The sequence below is a fragment of the Myotis yumanensis genome, unplaced genomic scaffold (assembly GCF_028538775.1).
Source record: "Myotis yumanensis isolate MYYU_CA2020_CCGP unplaced genomic scaffold, mMyoYum1.0.hap1 SCAF_23, whole genome shotgun sequence".
Classification (NCBI taxonomy): Eukaryota; Metazoa; Chordata; class Mammalia; order Chiroptera; family Vespertilionidae; genus Myotis; species Myotis yumanensis.
In genome coordinates, this window is record NW_027223774.1 from 2,551,995 (window position 1) to 2,572,632 (window position 20,638).

The following is a 20,638-nucleotide window of genomic DNA, read 5'->3' on the forward strand; positions in this document are numbered from 1 at the left end:
AATTTTCAGTAACTACCAAAGGCTTACCCTGATGACAGTGACTGGCTCCCTACCTTGGTCTGGTGCCCCCGCTCACCTGCTCTACCATCCCGCCGCGGATGATGCCCGTGATGTTCTGTGTGTGCGCCCCCTGGTGGTCAGCACACATCATAGTGACCGGTTGTTTGGTTATTCCACCATTTGGTCTATTTGCATATTAGGGTTTTATATAGAGATATTCTGTTTATTTATTTGTTTTAACTTTAAAAAAATATTTTTTTATTGTTGATAGTATTACAAATATCTCCCATTTTCTTCCCTCCTTACCCCTCTCCTTCCTCTATTCACTTCAGGTCTTCAGTATCCAATTGCCCATGTTCATGGGCTATGCATATAAGTATATAAGTTCTTTGGTTTATCTCTTTTCATCCTCCCTCCTCCCCCCACCCCACATCAAGGTATGTCAGTCTGTTCTGTGCCTCCCTGCTTCAGGTATTATTTATTTTTTAAAATATGTTTTTAGGTGGTTTGGCTCAGTGGATAGAGCATTGGCCTACAGACTGAACCCATGAGGGTCATGGGTTCCATTCCAGTCAAGGGCACATGCCTGGGTTGCAGGCTCGATCCCCAGTAGGGACCATGAAGGAGGCAGCCGATCAATGATTCTCTCATCATTGATGTTCCTATCTCGCTCTCCCTCTCCCTTCCTCTCTCTGAAATCAATAATATGAGGACAAACAGGTGAGCTTTTATGTTTATCCTCTTAGCCAATCATCTCTTCTAATTCTCTATTCTTTTTTTATTTGGCTTGTTTTCTTGCAGGCTGGAGAAAGACTTATACCATCTTGTGAAAAGGAAGTTGCAGGAATTACAGGAGAAGGGGCATTTTCTGAGAATCCTGTGTAAGTGGGATTTCAATGAGCTTGAAGATAAATGGTGGTGGTGACCAAGGATGAGATGCCCCTGCTTTCCCGTGGAAGGTTCTGGAACACAACCACCAGGAGGTCCTCACCGATGTATTGTTCAGGCGCCACTGTTTGTGGGATGAGTGGGCTGTCACCTCTATTGTTTTTCCACAGTGTTGTGGGCAGCATATTAAATGCCCAACCTCCAGAATCCTCATCAAATACTGTATTCGACCCCAAGAGCCTATGTTGGCTTTAAGGGTTTTTTTTGTGTGTGTGGGTATTTTTTGTCTTTCTTTGATGTAATGTTTGAAATTCTTGAGTGTGTTGCAAAGATTCAATAAAGTGAAGCATATAAAAATAGATGGAGGAAACCCAAAGCTTCATTTCTTATGGACTGAGCTGTGGTAATGATGTAATTATTATTACATAACTATTGTACTGTGATTAAATAAGGCAGACAGACTTCCAAAACCACTCTTTTCTCTTTTTCCCCTCATTTTAAAATTTATTTTATATTTTATTTTCTTCTCTCTTCCCCCTATATTTTATTTATTTACAACCACTCCTTTTTTTTTAAAAAAAAATATATTTTATCTTTTTTTTACAGAGAGAAGAGGAGAGGGATAGAGAGTTAGAAACATCAATGAGAGAGAAACATCGATCAGCTGCCTCCTGCACACTCCCTACTGGGTATGTGCCCGCAACCAAGGTACATGCCCTTGACCAGAATTGAACCCGGGACCCTTGAGTCTGCAGGCCAACGCTCTATCCATTGAGCCAAACCGGTTAGGGCAATTTACAACCACTCTTAATCCCCATCATGTTTTTGGAATTTTCCGTTGGTCTAGAATTTTTGAATTTGTCACAGAGTCCCTTAAATTAGGTCACAGTATTTCAAAAATGTTTAGAATACTCGAAGATGGCTTCAAAGATGGTTCTTAGTCATGCCAAAGTGAGTTGGGGGCCCTGGGATCAACAACAGCAGCCCCCCCCCCCACACACACCCTCTGGAACGGGAATGCCCATCATGGGTGTGTGCACCTGGCTCTCAGGGGATCCACACAGCTTTCCCGGTGACAGGGAGAGTGGCATTTGAAGGCTCAGTGTGAGGACAAATCCACCTTCAGCTTGGGGTGGGGTGGTCCTTTCTGCACCACTGCGCCTCCACTGATACCAGCAGCTCTGTCCACTGAGGTGTCACATGAATTCCACGCATTGTGTGCTAGTGTCTTGCTGGTTCAGAGTTCAGTTCACGGCCGTCTGCATCCCTCACACCATCCACCTCCCTCCCATCAGAGTATTTATTTTTTAACTTTATTTTTATTGTTGTCACTATTACAAATGTCTCCATTACCCACTTTCATCCAGAACACCCCCCCCCCTTTCTCTGGCCATCACCAGACAGTTGTCTGTGTCTATAGGTTATGCATAAATGCTCTTCACCTTCTTTCATCCAATCCGAGAGAGAGAGAGAGAGAGAGAGAGAGAGAGAGGAGAAAGAAGGAGAGAGAAACATTGATTTGTTGTTCCACTTATTCATGCATTCATTGGTTGATTCCTATACTAATATATGACCTGGCGAGGGATTGAACCCACAATCTTGGCATATCAGGATGATGCTCTAACTGACTGAGCTACCCAGCCAGGGCTAGAGTTATTTATTTTTATTTTAAAATATCTTTATTGATTTCAGAGAGGAAGGGAGATGGGGAGAGAGAGAGAAACATCAATGATGAGAATCATTGATTGGCTGCCTCCTGAATGCCATCTGCTGGGGATTGAGCCCACATCCTGGGCATGTGCCCTGACCAGGAATCGAACCGTGACCTCCTGGTTCATAGGTCGATGCTCAACCACTGAGCCACATGTGCCAGGTGAGGGCTAGAGTTATTTTGATCCTTCTCTCGGTTACCTTCATAATGGCATGTGCTACCCTTGTATGTCTAAGTAGCTACCTTAAAAGCCCCAGACTCCTGTACAAGATGACATTTGCAAGGTTGTCCATTTAGTGGAATTTATAGCATCAATTATTAGAAACCACCAGAATGCCTGTCATTGTGGAGGAATAGAGCATTCAAATGAAGGACTTATATGCACACTGCCATTGTATGTGTCAGGTCAAAAAACAAGGGTAGATAGATTGATATAGATCTATCTATCTCTATATATCTATATCTATATCATAGATATTTAGGGTGTCCAATATGTATACACACACTTTGAATAATTATAAAGGCAGTGTTTGCCCGGCCAGCATGTCTTAGTGGTTGAGCGTCGACCTATGAACCAGGAGGTCAGGGTTCGATTCCTGGTCAAGGGCATATGCCCAGGTTGTAGGCTCCATCCCCAGTATGTGTGTGTGGTGGGAGCGGGGGGCATGAAGAAGGCAGCCAAGCAATGATTCTCTCTCATCATTAATGTTTTTCTCTCTCTCCCTCTTACTTCCTTTCTGAAATCGATAACAAATATATTAAAATGTATTTAAAAGCAACAACAAACCCAATGCCCACAAATCAATGTTCCTCTCTCTGTGAAATCAATAAATAAAAATTTTTAAAAAAGGATTTACAACATGATTTAAGATACAAAACTTTATTGAGGGTTTAACATGTCATTGTGAAACAGGGAGGAGCAGTTACCTCGAAGGCCTCTCCATGGCTTGCCACAAAGTCACAAGGCAAATAAAACCCAAGTTAATACACAATTAATAAAACACACCTGAAGGGGGTCCCAGAAGAGTCGGGGTCAGTAATTTGCGGCTCCTGGGCACAGAGCAGGTACGTGTGTGTGCGTGTGTGTGTGTGTGTGTGTGTGTAGGGGGAGGACTCCGATACTTATCCTTGGAAGCCGCTGTTGAGTCTGACAGTCCAGGTTGCTTGCAAGCCCACGCCTGCCCCTCTGGTTCTGGGCCTGGTTCCATCACTGATGGGTGATGGTCAAGCAGGGGTTTCTCTCTTCTTCGGCCACCAGGAGTTCCTGGGTTTCCTCATCAAATTCAGCTTTCTCCAGCCTGGCAAGTAGAGAAGGGGCTCTATTTAACTCATGCGTGTCTTTCCTTCTCTGTGTCTTTTAAATATATATATATATATATATATATATATATATATATATATAATTGATTTTTTTTTTTTACAGAGAGAAAGGGAGAGGGATAGAGAGTGAGAAACATCAATGAGAGAGAAACATCGATCAGCTGCCTCCTGCACACCTCCCATTGGGGATGTGCCTGAAACCAAGGTACATGCCCTTGAGTGGAATCGAGCCTGGGACCCTTCAGTCCGCAGGCCGACACTCTATCCACTGAGCCAAACCAGTTAGGGCCCTTCTCTGTGTCCTTTAAAGAATTTTTTTTTGATGAACAAAACCAGATCCAGAGACATAGAAGCATCAATCAGACCATCAAACCTCAGAGGGAAGGTAGGGGAGGGTGGTGGTAAGGGGGAGAGATCAACCAAAGGATTTATATGCAAGGATATATGCCTAACCAATGGACACAGACAACAGAGAATAGGGTGGTGAGGGCATGAGTGGGGGGATGGGGGTAATGTGGGGATAAGGACACATATGTAATAACTTAATCAATAAAAAATATACATATTTTTTATTGATTTCAGAGTGGGAGAAAGAGAGAGAGAGAAACATCCATGGATCAGCTGCCTCCTGCACGCCCCCAACTGAGGATCGAGCTCGCAACCTAGGAATGTGCCCTGATCGGGAATCAAACACTGACCTCCTGGTTCATACATCGATGCTCAACCACTGAGCCACGCTGGCCGGGCTGTATTACGATATGTACCCTCACAACACCAGTGCCACCATTCACTGGGCGCTCACAGGCCACGGGTCACTGCGCTCCGCCCAGCAAGGGATGTGAGTCTTTCACTCCTGCAACCCCCCCCCCCCCCACCGCCCCCAGCCTGGGAGCCTCGTGGGCATTTAAACGCAGTGAGACTAGACCGTGGAGGTCCCCCATCCGCCCCCCACCCCCTCCCTCAGCTCCAGGCCCGACCCCACCCGCGTGCAGCACAGGCACCACTCACTCCAGAGTCTGCAGCCCGCACTCCGGGTGCCTCAGGGCGGCGCACAGCAGCTGAACCCCATGGTGGTCCAAGGGGTTCCCAGCCAGGTTGAGTTCCTTCAGGCATCGGCTTCCCCTGAGAACAGAAGCGAGGTCCTCACAGCAGGCGCTGGTCAACTGGCACGCGTCCAGCCTGCAACAGACCCCCGGTGAGAAGCGCCCGGATCCCGCGGGGCGGAGGCACAGGAGGTGGCAGGTGAACTGGATGTGCATGTGGCCCAGGCTCGCCCCTCGCCTCTGCCCGCACCGCATCCAACTGTTCCGCGCTTGTGGCGTCAGATTAGGGCTCTCGGGTAGATTGTGCAATCGGCCACACCCGTCTGCTCCTCTCTGAACACAGGCTCATGGCAACGGGACTGCAGCTCACCCGACTCGGGGTGAAGTCTGTCACCACCCCTGCATCTGGGCGGGCATCGCCTGGTTTTGGCGAATATGACACAGCGGAGGCCACGTGAGGTGAGCTCTGGGCTGACACCTTGCACATTTCTCGTTCTCTGGGATCCCCGAGAGGCTGGTTGTGTCATTACAGAAGTCCATAGGTGGATGCTCTGACCACAGCACCCGGAAATATAACTGCATGTGGAGGCGGGGTCTTCACAGAGGCAGGTAAGTTAGAGTGAGGCCATTAGGTTCCGCTCTAATCCACCATGACGGGTGTCCTTTTAAGAAGAGGAGCCCCGGGCGGCTCACTGGTTGAGCTTCAATCTATGAACCAGGAGGTCATGGTTTGATTCCCGATCAGGGCACATGTGTGGGTTGCAGGCTTGATCCCCAGTGTGCGGCGTGCAGGAGACAGCCGATCCATGATTCTCTCTCATCATTGATGTTTTTATCTCTCTCTCCCTCTCCCTTCCTCTCTGAAATCAATAAAAATATATTTTAAAAAAAGACTCTATGTATTGGAGTAGGTAATTTTAGCATGACGGCTAACTGCTATGTGCCCCAATGGGATTTTATTTGTCCCTCTCTTGCTGTCCATCAATCCTCAGTCTTTGGGCCCCCACCAAGATGTAGCCATGCCATTGAAGAGGTACCCACCCAAGATTCTCTAAGTGGCAGTTGGGATGCAGCAGAGCTTCGCACAGCAGCCTCACACCGTCATCTTCTATGTTGTTGTGCCCGATTTGCAGATTTCTCAGGTTTGGGTTTCCCGTGAGGATGGAGGCGAGGTCCTGACAGCCATTGGCAGTTATGAAACAGTTGAACAAACTGCAAGAGAACAGTAGTGATGCCACCTTCCAGGGTTATTACATTTTTAAAAAAATCCTCACTCGAGGATATATTTGTTGATTTGAGGGGGGGGGGGGAGAAAGGGAAAAAGAGAGAGGGAGGGAGAGAAAGAAACATTGATTTGTTGTTCTACTTATTTATGAATTCATTGGTTGACTCTTTTATGTACCCTGACTGGGGATTGAACCTACAACCTTGGCCTATCAGGACGAAGCTTCAACCAACTGAGCTACACAAACAGGGATGATGTCTTGATTCTATCGTTACTATTCACTGAAGTCTTTCTGTCCTTCTATATATTATGGCTCCTCCCAGCCCTCAACCTCATCACAGATATGTTAAGATCCTTATATTTTATGTTCTGCAGGTTCTCTCTTACTTATCCTACTAGGAAAAAATAAGAATGCTTGAATCTGTAGATTGGAGTCTTTCGCCAGTTACAGAAAAATTTTAGCCATTAATTCTTTAAATATTTTCCCTTTCTAGGATTCCTATTAAAGGTGCATACTTTCTTGCTTTACTTCTCATCTCTTCTCTCTTTGCCTCTTTTACTCTCTTCATGCTGCCCCTGGATAATTACGTTCTAGCTTCTATTTTACTAATTCTCTCTTTAGTTATGTCTAATCTACTGCTTAACCCATTTTACTCATTCTCTCTTTAATTGTATCAAATCTACTGTTCGAACCATCTAGAAAGTTTTTGATATCAGTTATACTGATCATTTCTAGATGTTTCATTTTATTTGTTTTCTCAATTTGCCAATTTTATTTCAGTTTCTGGTTTCCTTTTCTTAAGATATTTAAATTTATTATTTTCCTTTAAACAAAGTAAACATGACTTTTTAAAGATATTAAATCTGATTGCTCCAATTTCTGAAGTTTGGTAGGTGTGTTTGGCACTATTTTTTTTTTGTGTTTAGATCATTTTCACTATGTGTGGTTTTATTGAACTTGAAACATTGTTTTAGGGATAAATTGATGCCAAAGATTATGTTATCCTATTATCTACCTCCATGGAAGTCGTGTACTGTTTTTTCCAGTTGCCTAGTTTAATATTTTAAAATATTAATGTATTATATTTTTATATATATTATATGTTATAAAATATATAAAATACATATTTTGAATAAACATATATCTCAAGGATTTTTGGACAACCTCAAGTGGTCTGCATTTAGTCTATACAGATCACTTCTGCATCAGCTTCTGGATGTTTTAATATTTCAAAATATGATATGTGAGGGACCCCCCCCCCCCTAATTCATGACATTCATGCACTAGGGGGGTCTCTAAGCCCGGCCTGTGCGCTCTCACAGTTCAGGACCTCTTGGGGGATGTCTGTGCGGGTGGGCCTAACCTGGCAGTCGGACATCCCCCAAAGGGTCCTTAACGCTGCCACAGAGGTGAGAGAGGCTCCCACCACTGCTGCTGTGCTCGCCAGCCTTGAGCCCAGCTTCTGGCTGAGCAGCGCTCCCCCTATGGGAGCGCACTGACCACCAGTGGGCAAATCCTGCATTGGGTGTCTGCCCCCTGGTGGTCAGTGACTGGTCGTTATGCTGTTTGGTTGGTTTGCATATTAGGGTTTTATTATGTAGGATATTTTTAGTATCTTGCAGATCAAGGATTGAGCCAGATAACCTAACCCACCATTATGAGATCAAGAATGCCTCTGACCATTTTCTCACCTTATTCAATACATCCTTCAAGGAAGGAATATCAAGCAAGAAATACAAAGATTTCTTGAGAGGATAGGTAAAATGATTCTGCCTAATCCCACCAGTCTCTTGACTTCTCAGGGAGCAGCATTTGATGATGAAATGCTATTCTAATGGGTAACCCCAAAACGCCACCACCAACCACCACCACCATGACTACCACCACCACGACTTCCACCATCACCACCATCACCACACTGGATATTCAAATATTTCTCAATTTTATAACATGAAATGAAGTCTTTTTCATTCTCTGCTTTCCCCTTACTCTCTTGCTGTCCTTATTCCTTCCTCAAGTATCCCTGATTTTATCCATGTCCATTCCCACCTACATTATCAGGTCTTCCATTCCCATGCTTAACCCTTGTACCTGAAATTTCAGCTCTCCTTCTCCAACTGACAAAACTTATACATCTTGTACAACACACAGCAAAAACATCTAGTCATAAAACCGCCCCTCAGCCTCAGTCCCAAGTTCTCTCTCTCAGCCCTTATGTATATACTCTGAAGGACCAGTTACCACACATTAAATCTGTAACATAGAGTCAGGGTATGGGTTGGTTCATCTGAACACCTCTCCAAGAATCTGAATCAAGTCATTTATCACCTTCTCACCTTCATCTCAGTCACGGACCCTTTGGCTTTTTTCATTTCCAGGTGCCTCCCCACCAACCCAAACCCCTGAGAAGGAGGCTTGGTCTTCCAGGGAAGCCTCCAAAACACTTACCTTAGTGACTTCAGGTAGCAGGATGGCTGTTTCAAGGCCTCGCTGAGAAGGTTCAAGTCTTTGTCTTCCAGACCATTTGTGCTGAGGTCTAGGTGGGTCAAGTTCCTGTTAACCAGGACAACGTCACGGAGACGTTCCCAGCAAGGTTCCCTGAGGCAGCAGTCAACTAACCTGTAGGGACAAATACATGGGAGAAAAGGAAGGAAAGGACTTCATATTGAGAGTATTCCTATCATCCTATAGAGGGCGCCCCCCCCCCCCCCCAAAATGTATACACACTTTAACGCTGATAACTCATGTGATTTTCAATCCTTTTCAGGTTTAACTGATTTGAAATCATTGGTAAAGCCAGGCTAAGCTTTGAACAAAGAAAATGTACCCTGAAGTGCCACTGGACTTCTTTTTTTAATGGGGAAGCATAAAAGATAAAGTTTATGGTACAAAACCAGCAACAGTTGACAATACACAAAAACCGAACCGACAAATTCTTGATGTTTGTGATTCTATTGCTTTGCGTTATCAGCAATGCCTAGACCAGAACAGTCATCAGTTTGAAAACAGGCACTGGCAAAAAAAATTATTCATTTCTGTAGATTCATTAAATTTTTTTTTTGTTAATCCTCACCCAAGGATATTTTCCCATTGATTTTTGGAGAGAGTGGAAGGGAGGTGGGGAGACACAGAGAGAAACATCAATGTGAGAAAGACATCGATTGGTTGCTTCCCAAATGTGCCCAGACCAGGGCTGGGGAGAGAGCCTGCAACCAAGGTATGTGCTCTTGACCAGAATCAAACTTGGGACCCTTCAGTTTGAGCGCTGATGCTCTATCCACTGAGCCAAACCAGCTAGGGCAATTCATTTAAATTTAAAAAATGAACTCTATATTAATAAACACTGACTTTATAATAATTCAAGGTGTGTGTACACTTTTTGGGACACCCTGTATATATATGAACTTCTCTCTTATCTGAAAATACATCCCTTTTTTAGCCTCTTACATGATAAAGAGATTAGAACATAAAACTGACCTAGTCATGTAGAAGTAAATTCTAATTCTACATTGGATTCTGTTTTTGGTCAAGATACCGCTTCCTTGTGGATTGGCCATGTGCATTGAATTACCTTATGTGTAAAATCTGTAACTTTTTCAATTCTGTTATTCTTTCACTGTAATTTTTTTAAAAAAATTATTGTTGACAGTATTACAGATGTCCCCTACTCCTCCCCCCTTTTTATTTTTCAATTACATTTGACATACATATTGTATTCATTTCAGGTATACTAGTACACTCCATGATTAGACATTTATATAACTTAGGAAGTGATCACCCACAATAAATTTAGTATCCAGTTGGCACCATTCATAGTTATTACAATATCATTGACTATATTGCCCTGGCTATATATTTCATCCCCATGACTGTTTTACATATATCAATAGTACTTATTTTTTTTTATTTTAAATCCTCACCCAGGGATATGTTTTTATTGATTTTAGAGAGATGAAGGGAGAGAGAGAGAGAGAGAAAGAGAGAGAGAGAAACATTGATGTGAAAGAGAAACATCGATCAGTTGCCTCCTGTACATGCCCTAACTAGAATTGAACTCACAATCTTTCAGTGCATGGGAGAACACTCCAACCAACCAAGCCACCTGGCCAGGGCCCAATTTGTACTTCTTAATCACTTCACCTTTATCACCTAGTCCCCCAACCCTCCTCCCCTCTGGCAACCATCAGTTTATTCTCTGCATCTACGAGTCTGTTCTGCTTGTGTATTTTTGTTCTTTAGGTCCCATATACCCATGAAATCATATAGTATTTTTCTCTCGCTGTCTGACTCATTTCACTTAGTGCAATACCATGATAGTTCGTGGCTTTCCAAGGGATGCTGTTTACTTTGGACAATTGTAAGGTACAGCGAAATATGGAGCAGATGTTGTGAGCTAGTGGATAGATTTTAGACAGTAGGCCATGGTGTTCAACAGTGGGCACTCCCAACAGTCACTTACCCCAAGCCCCTCAGAGCACAAGCTGGGAGGCACAGGGCTTCACACAAGAGGGACAGCCCATTGCCCAAGCAATTGTAGGATAAGTCCAGAATCTTCAGCTTCGTGTTCCTCATCAGGACCTCCTTGAGTCCTTCACAATCATCCTCTAAGAGGCCACACTCCACCAGCCTGTGGGGAGGAGGAAATGTCAGATCCCATCAGCTTCTATGTCTCCGATTCACCCCTCTGGCTAGTTCCATCAGAGTCAGGAAGCCCATGTTTGCTCTGCTTGAGTCTCACCCTGAAACCCATCACCCATTCTCTAGACTTGAGACACATACACATGAAGTTACTGTTCATACACAGCTTCCAGTTCCCCAATGAAAATCTCCCAAGACATCACTTGATCAACAAGGCTTCCGCCTGTTCCTAAATCCATGTGGGTCAGCCACATGGGCCATGTTGAGTTGCTTGACCTCTATCAGGTGTTATTCTTCAAGGTATTTGCTATGTTTGCTGTTCCTCTAATTCCACCCCTCCAACTCCTGAACCCCACTTAGGATGTACTTGTTCACCCTGAATTGTCCTGAATTGCACAGACCTGCATTACTAGCATTCAGGTCCAGAAACACATCGTGTCCATCACCCCTGTCACTTATCCTCACCTCTAACACCATGGTCTTGCCCATCTGTGAACTTTATATACATAAAATCATATGATATATTTACTACTACTCTTCAGTGTGTCTCATTTCCATCCATGAGACCTGTGAGATTCATCCAAATTTGTTGCTATCATTATAGATTGTTCACTCTCAGGAAGGGAGTCTATAACGACAGGTCTCTCTCTCTTTTTTATTGTTTTATTGCTTAAAGTATTACAAAAAGTATTGCATATGTCTCCTTTTTTCCCCCCGCCCTTGACAATCCCCTGGCCTCCCCTACCCCCAGTGTCTTATGTCCATTGGTTATGCTTATATGCATGCATACAAGTCCTTCGGTTGATCTCTTACCAAACTGACTATTAGTAGGTATTTCCATTTTTCAGATATCATGAATCATCGTCATGAATATTGTAGGTCCTACCTTTTGGCAAACTTATGCATACAGCTCTGTTGGATGTACACCTCAATGTGAGATTGCTAGGTTACACAAGATGTCAGAACCCACGAAAGCCAAAGAGAGGCAAATGGTTTTCCAAAGTGGTTGTACCAATTTAGAAACTTGAACTCCCCTATTTAACGCTCAAGTTCACGGAAAGGTAAGCTTGTCTATGAAGAATAGAAAAAAGGATGAAAGTAGACAGGTAAGAAAAATGTATGAGGCTGGTGAGCTTGGAGACCTACAGTAAATTCTCTATGTTGCACGCAGGATTGTTCAAGGCATTACACAGCAACTTGAAGTCATCATGGGAGATTCTTGTGTCACTGAGATCCAGGTGTTTTAAAACCGGGCTCTGGGTGAACACCTCAAAGAAAAACCGGCTTTCAGCGGAGAAGGAAACGTTATTCATCCTGCAGAAAAAAAGAAGGTTTGGTTAGGTTTCTATTCAACAAAACCTGAGGAGACGGCTTGAGCACCTGCTGATTCTCACCTGTGAGGTAATATTATCCACTGTTACAAACTCCCAAGTGTAAGCGAATTAACAAAAGAAGTTGCTTTTCTTCCTCATGCAATGATTCAATGAAGATGTTACTGACTGTTTGGGAGGAGGGTTCCTTTAAGACAATAGCTCTCACCCAGCCAGTATGGCTCAGTGGTAGAGCAGTGACCTATGAACCAGGAGGTGCCAGCTCAATTCCTGCTCAGAGTACATGCTGGGTTTGCAGGCTTGATCCCCAATAGGGGGTGTGTAAGAGCCAGCTGATAGGTGATTCTCTCTCATTATTGCTGTTTCTATCTCTCTCCCTTCCTCTCTGAAATCAATAAAAATATATTAATACTAGAGGCCCAGTGCACAACATTTGTGCACTCGGGGGCAGAGAGGTCCCTCAGCCCAGCCTGTGACCTTTTGCAGTCCAGGAGCCCTCAGGGGATGTCCGACTGCCGCCACCACCGCTGTGCTCACCAGCTGTCAGCCCAACTTCTAGCTGAGCAGTGCTCCCCCTGTGGGGCAGCTCCTGCATTGAGTGTCTGCCCCCTGGTGGTCAGTGCATGTCATAGTGACTGGTTGTTCCACCATTCTGTCGATTTGCATATTACCCTTTTATTCAGCCTTTGGCTGAAAGACAACAGCACGCTAGGGCAAGGGGAGCACACTTTGGTGGGGGGCACCTAGATATTGCTGCCACACCAATTCTCAGACTAATATCGCTCTTGCATATTCCTCTCTCTGGAATCCTTACTCTCCACATCGTGGCAGAGGAGAATCTAAAATCCTAGACTAGAAAGGCTTTCCAGACCACCAGAATCTCAGATCCACTTACTTCTTTCATACCCACCTCCCACGGAGGAGGATCTACACATTTTATGGGGGGGAACACAGAAACCAACCAAGCCACACTTGACCATATATTCCTGGAGGTCAGGACCATAACTCCTAAACTCCCTTCATTTTGTGGTATTCAGTACAAAGCCTGCCACCCCACTGGCCCTCAGATATGGGTTGGCACAATGCTCCTGAAGCCTTTTAGGAAGGAGCAGACACAGTAGCTACCAGCAGGGGCTTTGTTCAATCAGCTCCGAGTTCAGAACCCAGCTCTGCCCTCTGTTAGCTTTGTGACCTTGAGCAGCCCATTTCAATGCGGTGAGTAGGGGTAGAGGCTACACAGCTAGAGACATGGGATGTGAGACTCTGCTCTAGGCTGTAAATCTCCAGGTTGCCCCAAAAGCTAGAGGTGAGACTCATTGAATTCCATGGCAGACTCAGGTCCAGGCGGGCCTCCAACTTACTTAAGCTTCTGAAGGCGACACCTGGGGTGCTTCAGATGATTGCTCAGTGTTACGAGGGCCAGCCCGGGGAGGTTACTGCCACTCACTCGGAGTTCTCCAAGGTTCTCATTTGCCGTGAGCACAGAGCAGATGTTATTCCAATCGAGTAACTGGTAACATGTCCTGGAAGGAAGGAGACAGGAAAAGTTCTCCACGGGTCAGCAGTCACTCCAAGCCGTTCATAACATAGAAGCATCATGAGTGCTCTTCCCAGACGCAGGGCATCTGACTCAGAGCAGATCCACCCATGGTCAGGTCAGCTCATCTTATATTCATGATTCTCAACCAGGGGCCATGTTGTCCCCAAGGGCCGTTGGGCAATGTCTGGGGACATCTGTGGTTGCTCCCACTTGGGGAGAGGGGTGCTTCTGGAATCTAGTGGGCAGAAACCAGGGATGCTCCTCAACATACTAGAATGAACAGAACACCGTCCGCCCATCCACAAATGTCAATAGTGCCAGACTGAAGAACTTTGGTGTATCTGCCAGGAATTTGATAGGTAAATCTGGAGCCATAAAGCGTAGGTGTTAAATGAACCTCTAGCAAGATGCGTAGGCTCACACTGAGCCTTGACCACTTCCTCACTTGGACAGCTTTCGAGATATCATTGCCTCAGTTTCCTTGCTTGTAACATGATAATTAAGAGCCATCTATCTTGGGGGATGAGAAGAGATAAATCAAAGAACTTATATACTTAGATGCATGGACATGGGCAATAGGGTAGTGAAGACATGGGGAGTAGATATGGGCTGGGAGGAGGAGGTTGAAGGGGAGGAAAATGGAAAATGAGAAATACCTGTAATACTATCAACAATAAAAAATAAATTTAAAAAGTGGAGGGAGAGAATCTATCTCATATGATTTTTTATTAAAGTAAGTTAACATTTGGAAGATTGTTCAGAATCCATTTAAAAGGTAATTGCGCCCTAACTGGTTTGGCTCAGTGGATAGAGCATCGACCTGGGGACTGAAGGGTCCCAGGTTTGATTCCAGTCAAGGGCACATACCGGGGTTGTGGACTCAATCCCCAGTAGGGGGTATGCAGGAGGCAGCCAATCGATGATTCTCTGTCATCATTGATGTTTCTATCTCTCCCTTCCTCTCTGAAATCAATAAAAATATATTTTAATAAATAAATGAAAGGTAATTGTTAGCTGGGAAGTCAAGAAAGAGTGTGGTCCTATGGAAACGGTATGAGAATTAATTTGAGGACCTATCAGCAAATACTTGAGAATGTGTAGGAAGACACTGCACAGCCTCTCCTATTCGGTCTTCCTAGCGCCTCCCAATACGGCAGTTCACACGGTTGCCCTTTTTACAACGAGGCAACTTCAACAGAGAAAGACCACCCTGCGGACAAGGTCACCTGTTTCCTAAGGAGTCCAGCCAGGATGTGAGCCGAGGTCTGTTTGACAGAAAAAGGTGAGGTCCCCAACCCCAATCCTCTATGAAAAATGCCGGGAGCGAAACCCACTCGGGAATATGGACAGACGCTAAAAAGGCAACAGAAAGGAAGTCATTGAATGGACTCACATGGAGGTGTCTACGAAGACATTTTGGATGGAAAAGTCAAGTTTCCTCAAGGCCGAACAGCGTGTCAAGCAGTAGGCAAGGACCATCAAGTCTGTCAGGTCGGTGATCAAAAAGGACACCTCTTGGAACAGGTCCACCGCCCACCGCACGAAGGCCTCGTCCTCCATCTCGAACAGACAGTAACACAACGTCAGGAAATTCAGCTGCCCCCGAAGGTGCTCACTCTGGCTGACGTCCCATAGGTGCTGCTCAACTGCCTGCCGTACCTCCTCCTGGCACAGGTGGGCGCCAAAAAAGGCACCCAGCTTCCTCTGTTCCTTTTCGTTCAAAAGGCCAAACAGGAAAGATGGCAGAAAGATCCACTGGGCCTTGGTTCTCTTCAAATGGGTCGCCAGCACAGCCTCGGCACAGCCCACCGCCGGGATCGGGTGGTCGGTGTGGCTCTTGATGAAGTAGAACAGGGCGGCGCAGACCTCCTGAATGCACAAGTGGAGGAACGTGTAGGAAGCGTTCTCGGTGCCCCCACCCTTGCGAAGGGCCTTGATGTCCAGCAGTGCAGGGATGTCAGAGTCCGCCAACCCGTTTCTCCGGAGATCCTCCTCCCCGAACACAAACGTGTTGCTCCACATGCCCTCGGCAGCCAGGGAACACAAGCCCTTCAGCCGGACTCGGCTTTGCTCATCCGGACAGCGAGCCCCCTTGGGCGTGAACAGATTCAAGACAAACGAGGAATACAGCGAGATGGTCCGCCGGCAGGTCATCACCGGGTCTTTCCCTCGTTCCATCTCCTGCTTCAGACAAGTGCACGCGGCCCAGCACAGGACGGGGATCTGGCACAGGGAAAACAGCTGCTTGTTGCTTCTGATGAAATGGAAGGCTTTGACGCCTCTCCACCCCTTCCGGAACATGCAGCTGAAACTCAGCAGCATCTCGTCCTCTGTGAATCCCTGGAGCGTTTGGATCTCTGGGTGCCCCAGCCTGTCATTGATGAACCGTGCGTACGAGGGCACCGTGGCCACGAGCAGGGAGGACTCTGGGAGCATCTTCTTCCTCAGCAGGCTGCTCAGGACCACCTGGACAGGCTGCTGAGCCATCCAATCGCTGCACAGATCTGACTCGGGCTCATTCAAGTCATACATCAGCTCTTCAAAGCCGTCGAGGATGAATAAGAGCCTCTCCGGTTCGGAGGTGATCTCCGCGATGGGGGCGAGGGAGTCGGACCAGTCTCTACAGATCAAGGCGGCCAAGCTGGTTGCTGTCACCTGCCTCACCTCCTGGCAGCAGAGGTAGAATACGTAGGAGAACTTCTGCTGGTAGAGCTTGTCCTCTGCCCAGGCCAGCATCAGCTTTGCCAGGACAGTGGTCTTCCCGACCCCCTGAGCCCCTGTAAGGATCACCGTCCGTCTCCTGGGCTCCTTGGGAGCAAAAAGAAACTCCAGGCATTTGCGCTCTTTCTGGGTGAGCTCCTTGTCAACGTATCCGTAACAATGCATGACAGTGTCTTGGAACCACGCCTTGCTGAATTTCTCCTTGATGTGAGTGCGATAGGCCTTCGTGTGTCCTGAGTCCGTGAGCCCAAGAAAATAAGACAAAACACACATGTTTGAGTGAAAACCCCAGTACAGATGTTAGCATTGGCCCTGCCATTTTCCCTCTCACTGTGTCTTCTCAGGGATCTGAAAATACTGTGGCCCGCCACCAGAGCTGGTCAACAGTCTGTGTTGTAAAAAAAAAAATGTCATTGTGACTCAGTCATGCTCTTTGCTTATATGTTGTCTACAGCTGCTTTGCCACTACCTGAAACTATTGTAGTATTGTGTGCAACTTTTCAGGTACCACAATAGAAAAGTCAACATAATATCCCAACTGTTATTATAGCAAAATGGCATGCATTCCAATATTTTTTAATCTTCTTGTTTTATTTTAGAGAGAGAGAGGAAGGGAGAGGAAGGAAGAGATAGAAACATCATCAATGACGAGAGAGCATCATTGATTGGCTGCCTCCTGCATGCCCCAACCTGGGGATTGAGCCTGCAATTGGGGCATGTGCCCTGACTGGGAATTGAACCGTGACCTCCTGGTTCATAGGTTGATGCTCAACCACTGAGCAGCACCAGCTGGGCTGCATTCCAATATTTAAATGCTCCAATAGGGCTACTGTGAGGATATAATGAAGCTGCTGAGAAAATTGCATTCTATGTGAACATGATCTATACACAAATGCCAATGGTCATCATGGTGATCAGAGATCATGACAAGTGTTACTATTGGGGCTATCATGTTGAAAAATGGTCAAATATTTTTTCAATATAATCCTTACCCCAGAATATGATTGTTGATTTTGAGAGAGAGAGGAAGGGGGCCCAGAGTGAGAGAGAGAGAGAGAGAGAAAGGGAGAGAGAGAGAAACATTGATCTGTTGCCTCCCATGCGTGCCCTGACCAGGGATCAAACCCACAATCTTTTGGTGTACTGTATGATGCTTCAACCAACTGAGCCACTCTTGATAGAACAAAATACAATCTTCCCTTTTAAAAAATTGGCCCTTAAGGCTATATTGCATGTAGGTCATAGCTCCTCTGATGTTACCATTTGCTTGTTAAAGATTAAAATGCATCCATACAGGACAGTGACTTAGAAATCTTATTGAATACTGGCATTCCATAGCTGCTTTGGATAAATACACAATGACACCAAGTTAACCTTAGCTCAGTGTGTGATCCACAAAAGATGTTAACTATGATTTTTGCTGAACTATAAAGTTCGTAGTTGTTGGGATACAACTTCACCTTAGAGTTTCTGGCTTGGATGCAAGGATAAATAATCAGTAACCCAGCCCTGGTTGGTGTGAGCAGTGGTTAGAGTGTCAGCTCATGCACTGAAGGGTCTCAGGTTCAATTCCTGGTCAAGGGAACGTATCTGGGTTGCAGCTTTGACCCCTGGCCCTGGTCAGGGTGTGTGTGAGAGGCAACCAATTGATGTTTCTCTCTCTCCCTTCCATCCCCCTTCCACTCTCTCTAAAAAACAATGGAGCTCTAGCAGATTTGGCTTAGTGGATAGAGCGTTGGACTGGTGACTGAAGGGTCCCAGGTTCGATTCCAGTCGAGGGCACATGTCCGGGTTGTGGGCTCAATTCCCAGTGTGGGTCATGCAGGAGGCAGCTGATCAATGATTCTTTCTCATCTTTGATGTTTCCATCTCTCTCTCCCTCTCTCTTCCTTTCTGAAATCAATACTAATAAAAAAAAAGCATTGGAAAAAATATCCTCGAGTGAGAATTAAAAATAAATAAATAAAAATAACAAAATTATCGGTAACTCAGACGTGCAATTCAGGCGAAGACATGGTACCCAATCACATTCACCACTGTCTTCTGTGGACAAGGATGACACGATCCCCTAGTACTTGCTGAGTCTGCTGTGGAGCCCATTAGATGGAGATGATAGATGGAGATCATTTATCAAAATTATGTCAGGATCCTTGATATGAGAAGCCTTGTCCCCGTGCACCAACCCCGAACTCCCTCACCTGTACACTCCTTCTTGGCCTTCTGGCAGAGGTCCTCCCGGTTGATCTTCTGGAAGATGGTGAAGGTCACATCCCAGGCTTGTGTTTCCTTATAATGCTTGACCAGCAGGTTTGCCAGGACTTCCCGGGTTGCCTTCTTCACATTAGCCCAGGGGATCTGCTGGAGTCCCAGGTGCAGAGTTTCTTGCTTGAGCTTCTCCTTAAAAATGTTAAACTCGTTCCTGCTGAGCTCCTCCAGGTACCACAGAAGGCCAAATTCAGAAAAGAAAGATGATGCCATCTTGGCCCGGACAGAGATCACAGTCTTCAGAGAGAGAGAGAGAGAGAGGGAATTACCAGGAACGAGGACTAAATGAAACCTGTGTAAAATTCAGAGAAGTTTCAAATTATTCACATTATCCTCTGGACCTCATCTCTGTTCTCCTGTTTGTCTCAACAGGTATGAATCTAATTAAAAAAGAAAACTCAGCCCTAAGCTCCAAGTTCTCCCATCCTCATGATGCCTTTTGTGCATGAATGTCTTCCTGTGTATTCGAGACCCCCCACTCTTCCCACTGGTTGTAGGCTGAGCTAATAAGGAATGTACAGGCACACACAGTTCATCTGGTCTACCAGTTTAGAGTAGAAAAAAAAGCCAGTTAAGTTGAGTAGGAGGAGCCTGGCTGGGCCAGTGTTGGAGCATGGCACTTTATTTTATTTTTAAAAAAATTTTAAGCACTGTTCATGACCTGTTGGCTGTGCTGTGGCTAACGGGTTCCAGTCCAGGCTACAGCAGCCCCACTGCCACCCTCGGACCACCTGATGGTGGCTCTCAGTGTCAGGTCCTGAACACAAGCATGGGGGGAAAATAATTTTTTTTATCTTCACCTGAGATTTTTGAGAGAGAGAGGAAGGCAGAGAGAGAGAGAGAGAGAGAGAGAGAGAGAGAGATCCATGTGAGAAAGAAATAAAGTGCCATGCTCCAACACTGGCTCAGCCAGGCTCCTCCTACTCCACTTAACTGGCTTTTTTTTTCTACTCTAATACGAAACATCAATCAATTGCCTCCAGTACATCCCCAACTGGGATGGATGGAACCCAAAATCTAGGTGTGTGCCCTAACTGGGAATCAAACCTATCACCTTTTGGTACATGAAACAATGCTCCAACAAACTGAGCCCTCTGGCCAGGGCTATTTAATTTTTAAAAAAATTGATATTGATCTTAGAAAGAGAGAGAGAGAGAGAGAGAGAGAGAGAGAGAGAGAGAGAGATCTCAATTTGTTGTTCCACTTATTTATGTTTCACTGGTTGATTCTTGTATGTGCCCTGACCGGGGATAGAACCGGCAACCTTGGGGTATTGGGACAATGCTCTAACCAACTGAGCTACTGGGCCAGGGCCGAGCTATGGTACTGGAATACAGCGTTCCAATAGAGGGTGAACACCATCATGGCAGGAGTCTTTCAACCGAAATTTCTCGTGTTAAAGAGACAAAATCCAGGGCCATGGTTAAGGTCACAAGGACTGCTGTCTGGGTGGTCAAGAAAGGAGGCAGGACAAAGGGGGAGAAGGCAAAGACTTGAAGTGACAAAGCAGATAAAAGAGAGACTTCAGGGCAGTCTCTCCGCTGACTCACCGCTCCAGGTCTTCCTGGCGGGTCCTTAATGAGTGGCGGCTGGGACTGGGAAGAAATAGGCTATGGAGCCATATGATTGGCCAATGAATTGCTCTCCTTCCATTGGCTCAAGGTTGATGACCAGGCCTAAGAATAGGTGAAACAAATTCTTTTTTTTTTTTTTTTTAATGTCCCCACGTTGGGTGTGGTCTAGCTCTTTGTTCCTGGTTTCCTACCGGGGTAGATATTTCAAACCAAGATTCTGATTGTGGAGTCCCAAGGCTTCTGGTTGTGAGCAAGTTCCTTCTGGTCTCTCCAAACTGGCTAATTTAGGCAACAGGGGTGACTCTCTTCTCAGTGGTTCTCAACCTTCTGGCCCTTTAAATACAGTTCCTCATGTTGTGACCCAACCATAAAATTATTTGC

General features: G+C 45.6%; 2 protein-coding genes across 2 annotated transcripts in view; one reads left to right on the forward strand and one right to left on the reverse strand.

The window, feature by feature from the left end:
* Window positions 1–20,638, forward strand: part of LOC138999548 (patr class I histocompatibility antigen, A-126 alpha chain-like) — a 375,823-nt gene that overhangs the window by 222,505 nt on the left and 132,680 nt on the right. The gene's annotated exons all lie outside the window — the stretch shown is intronic.
* NLRP4 (NLR family pyrin domain containing 4) lies at window positions 3,807–18,896 on the reverse strand. The gene is made up of 9 exons (XM_070402462.1): window positions 18,617–18,896; window positions 15,105–16,651; window positions 13,519–13,706; window positions 11,973–12,140; window positions 10,648–10,815; window positions 8,637–8,807; window positions 6,004–6,174; window positions 4,928–5,098; window positions 3,807–3,897 (listed from the first exon to the last, which is right to left on the reverse strand). The coding sequence occupies exons 1-9, from the start codon at window positions 18,894–18,896 to the stop codon at window positions 3,807–3,809; spliced, it is 2,955 nt and encodes a 984-aa protein (XP_070258563.1).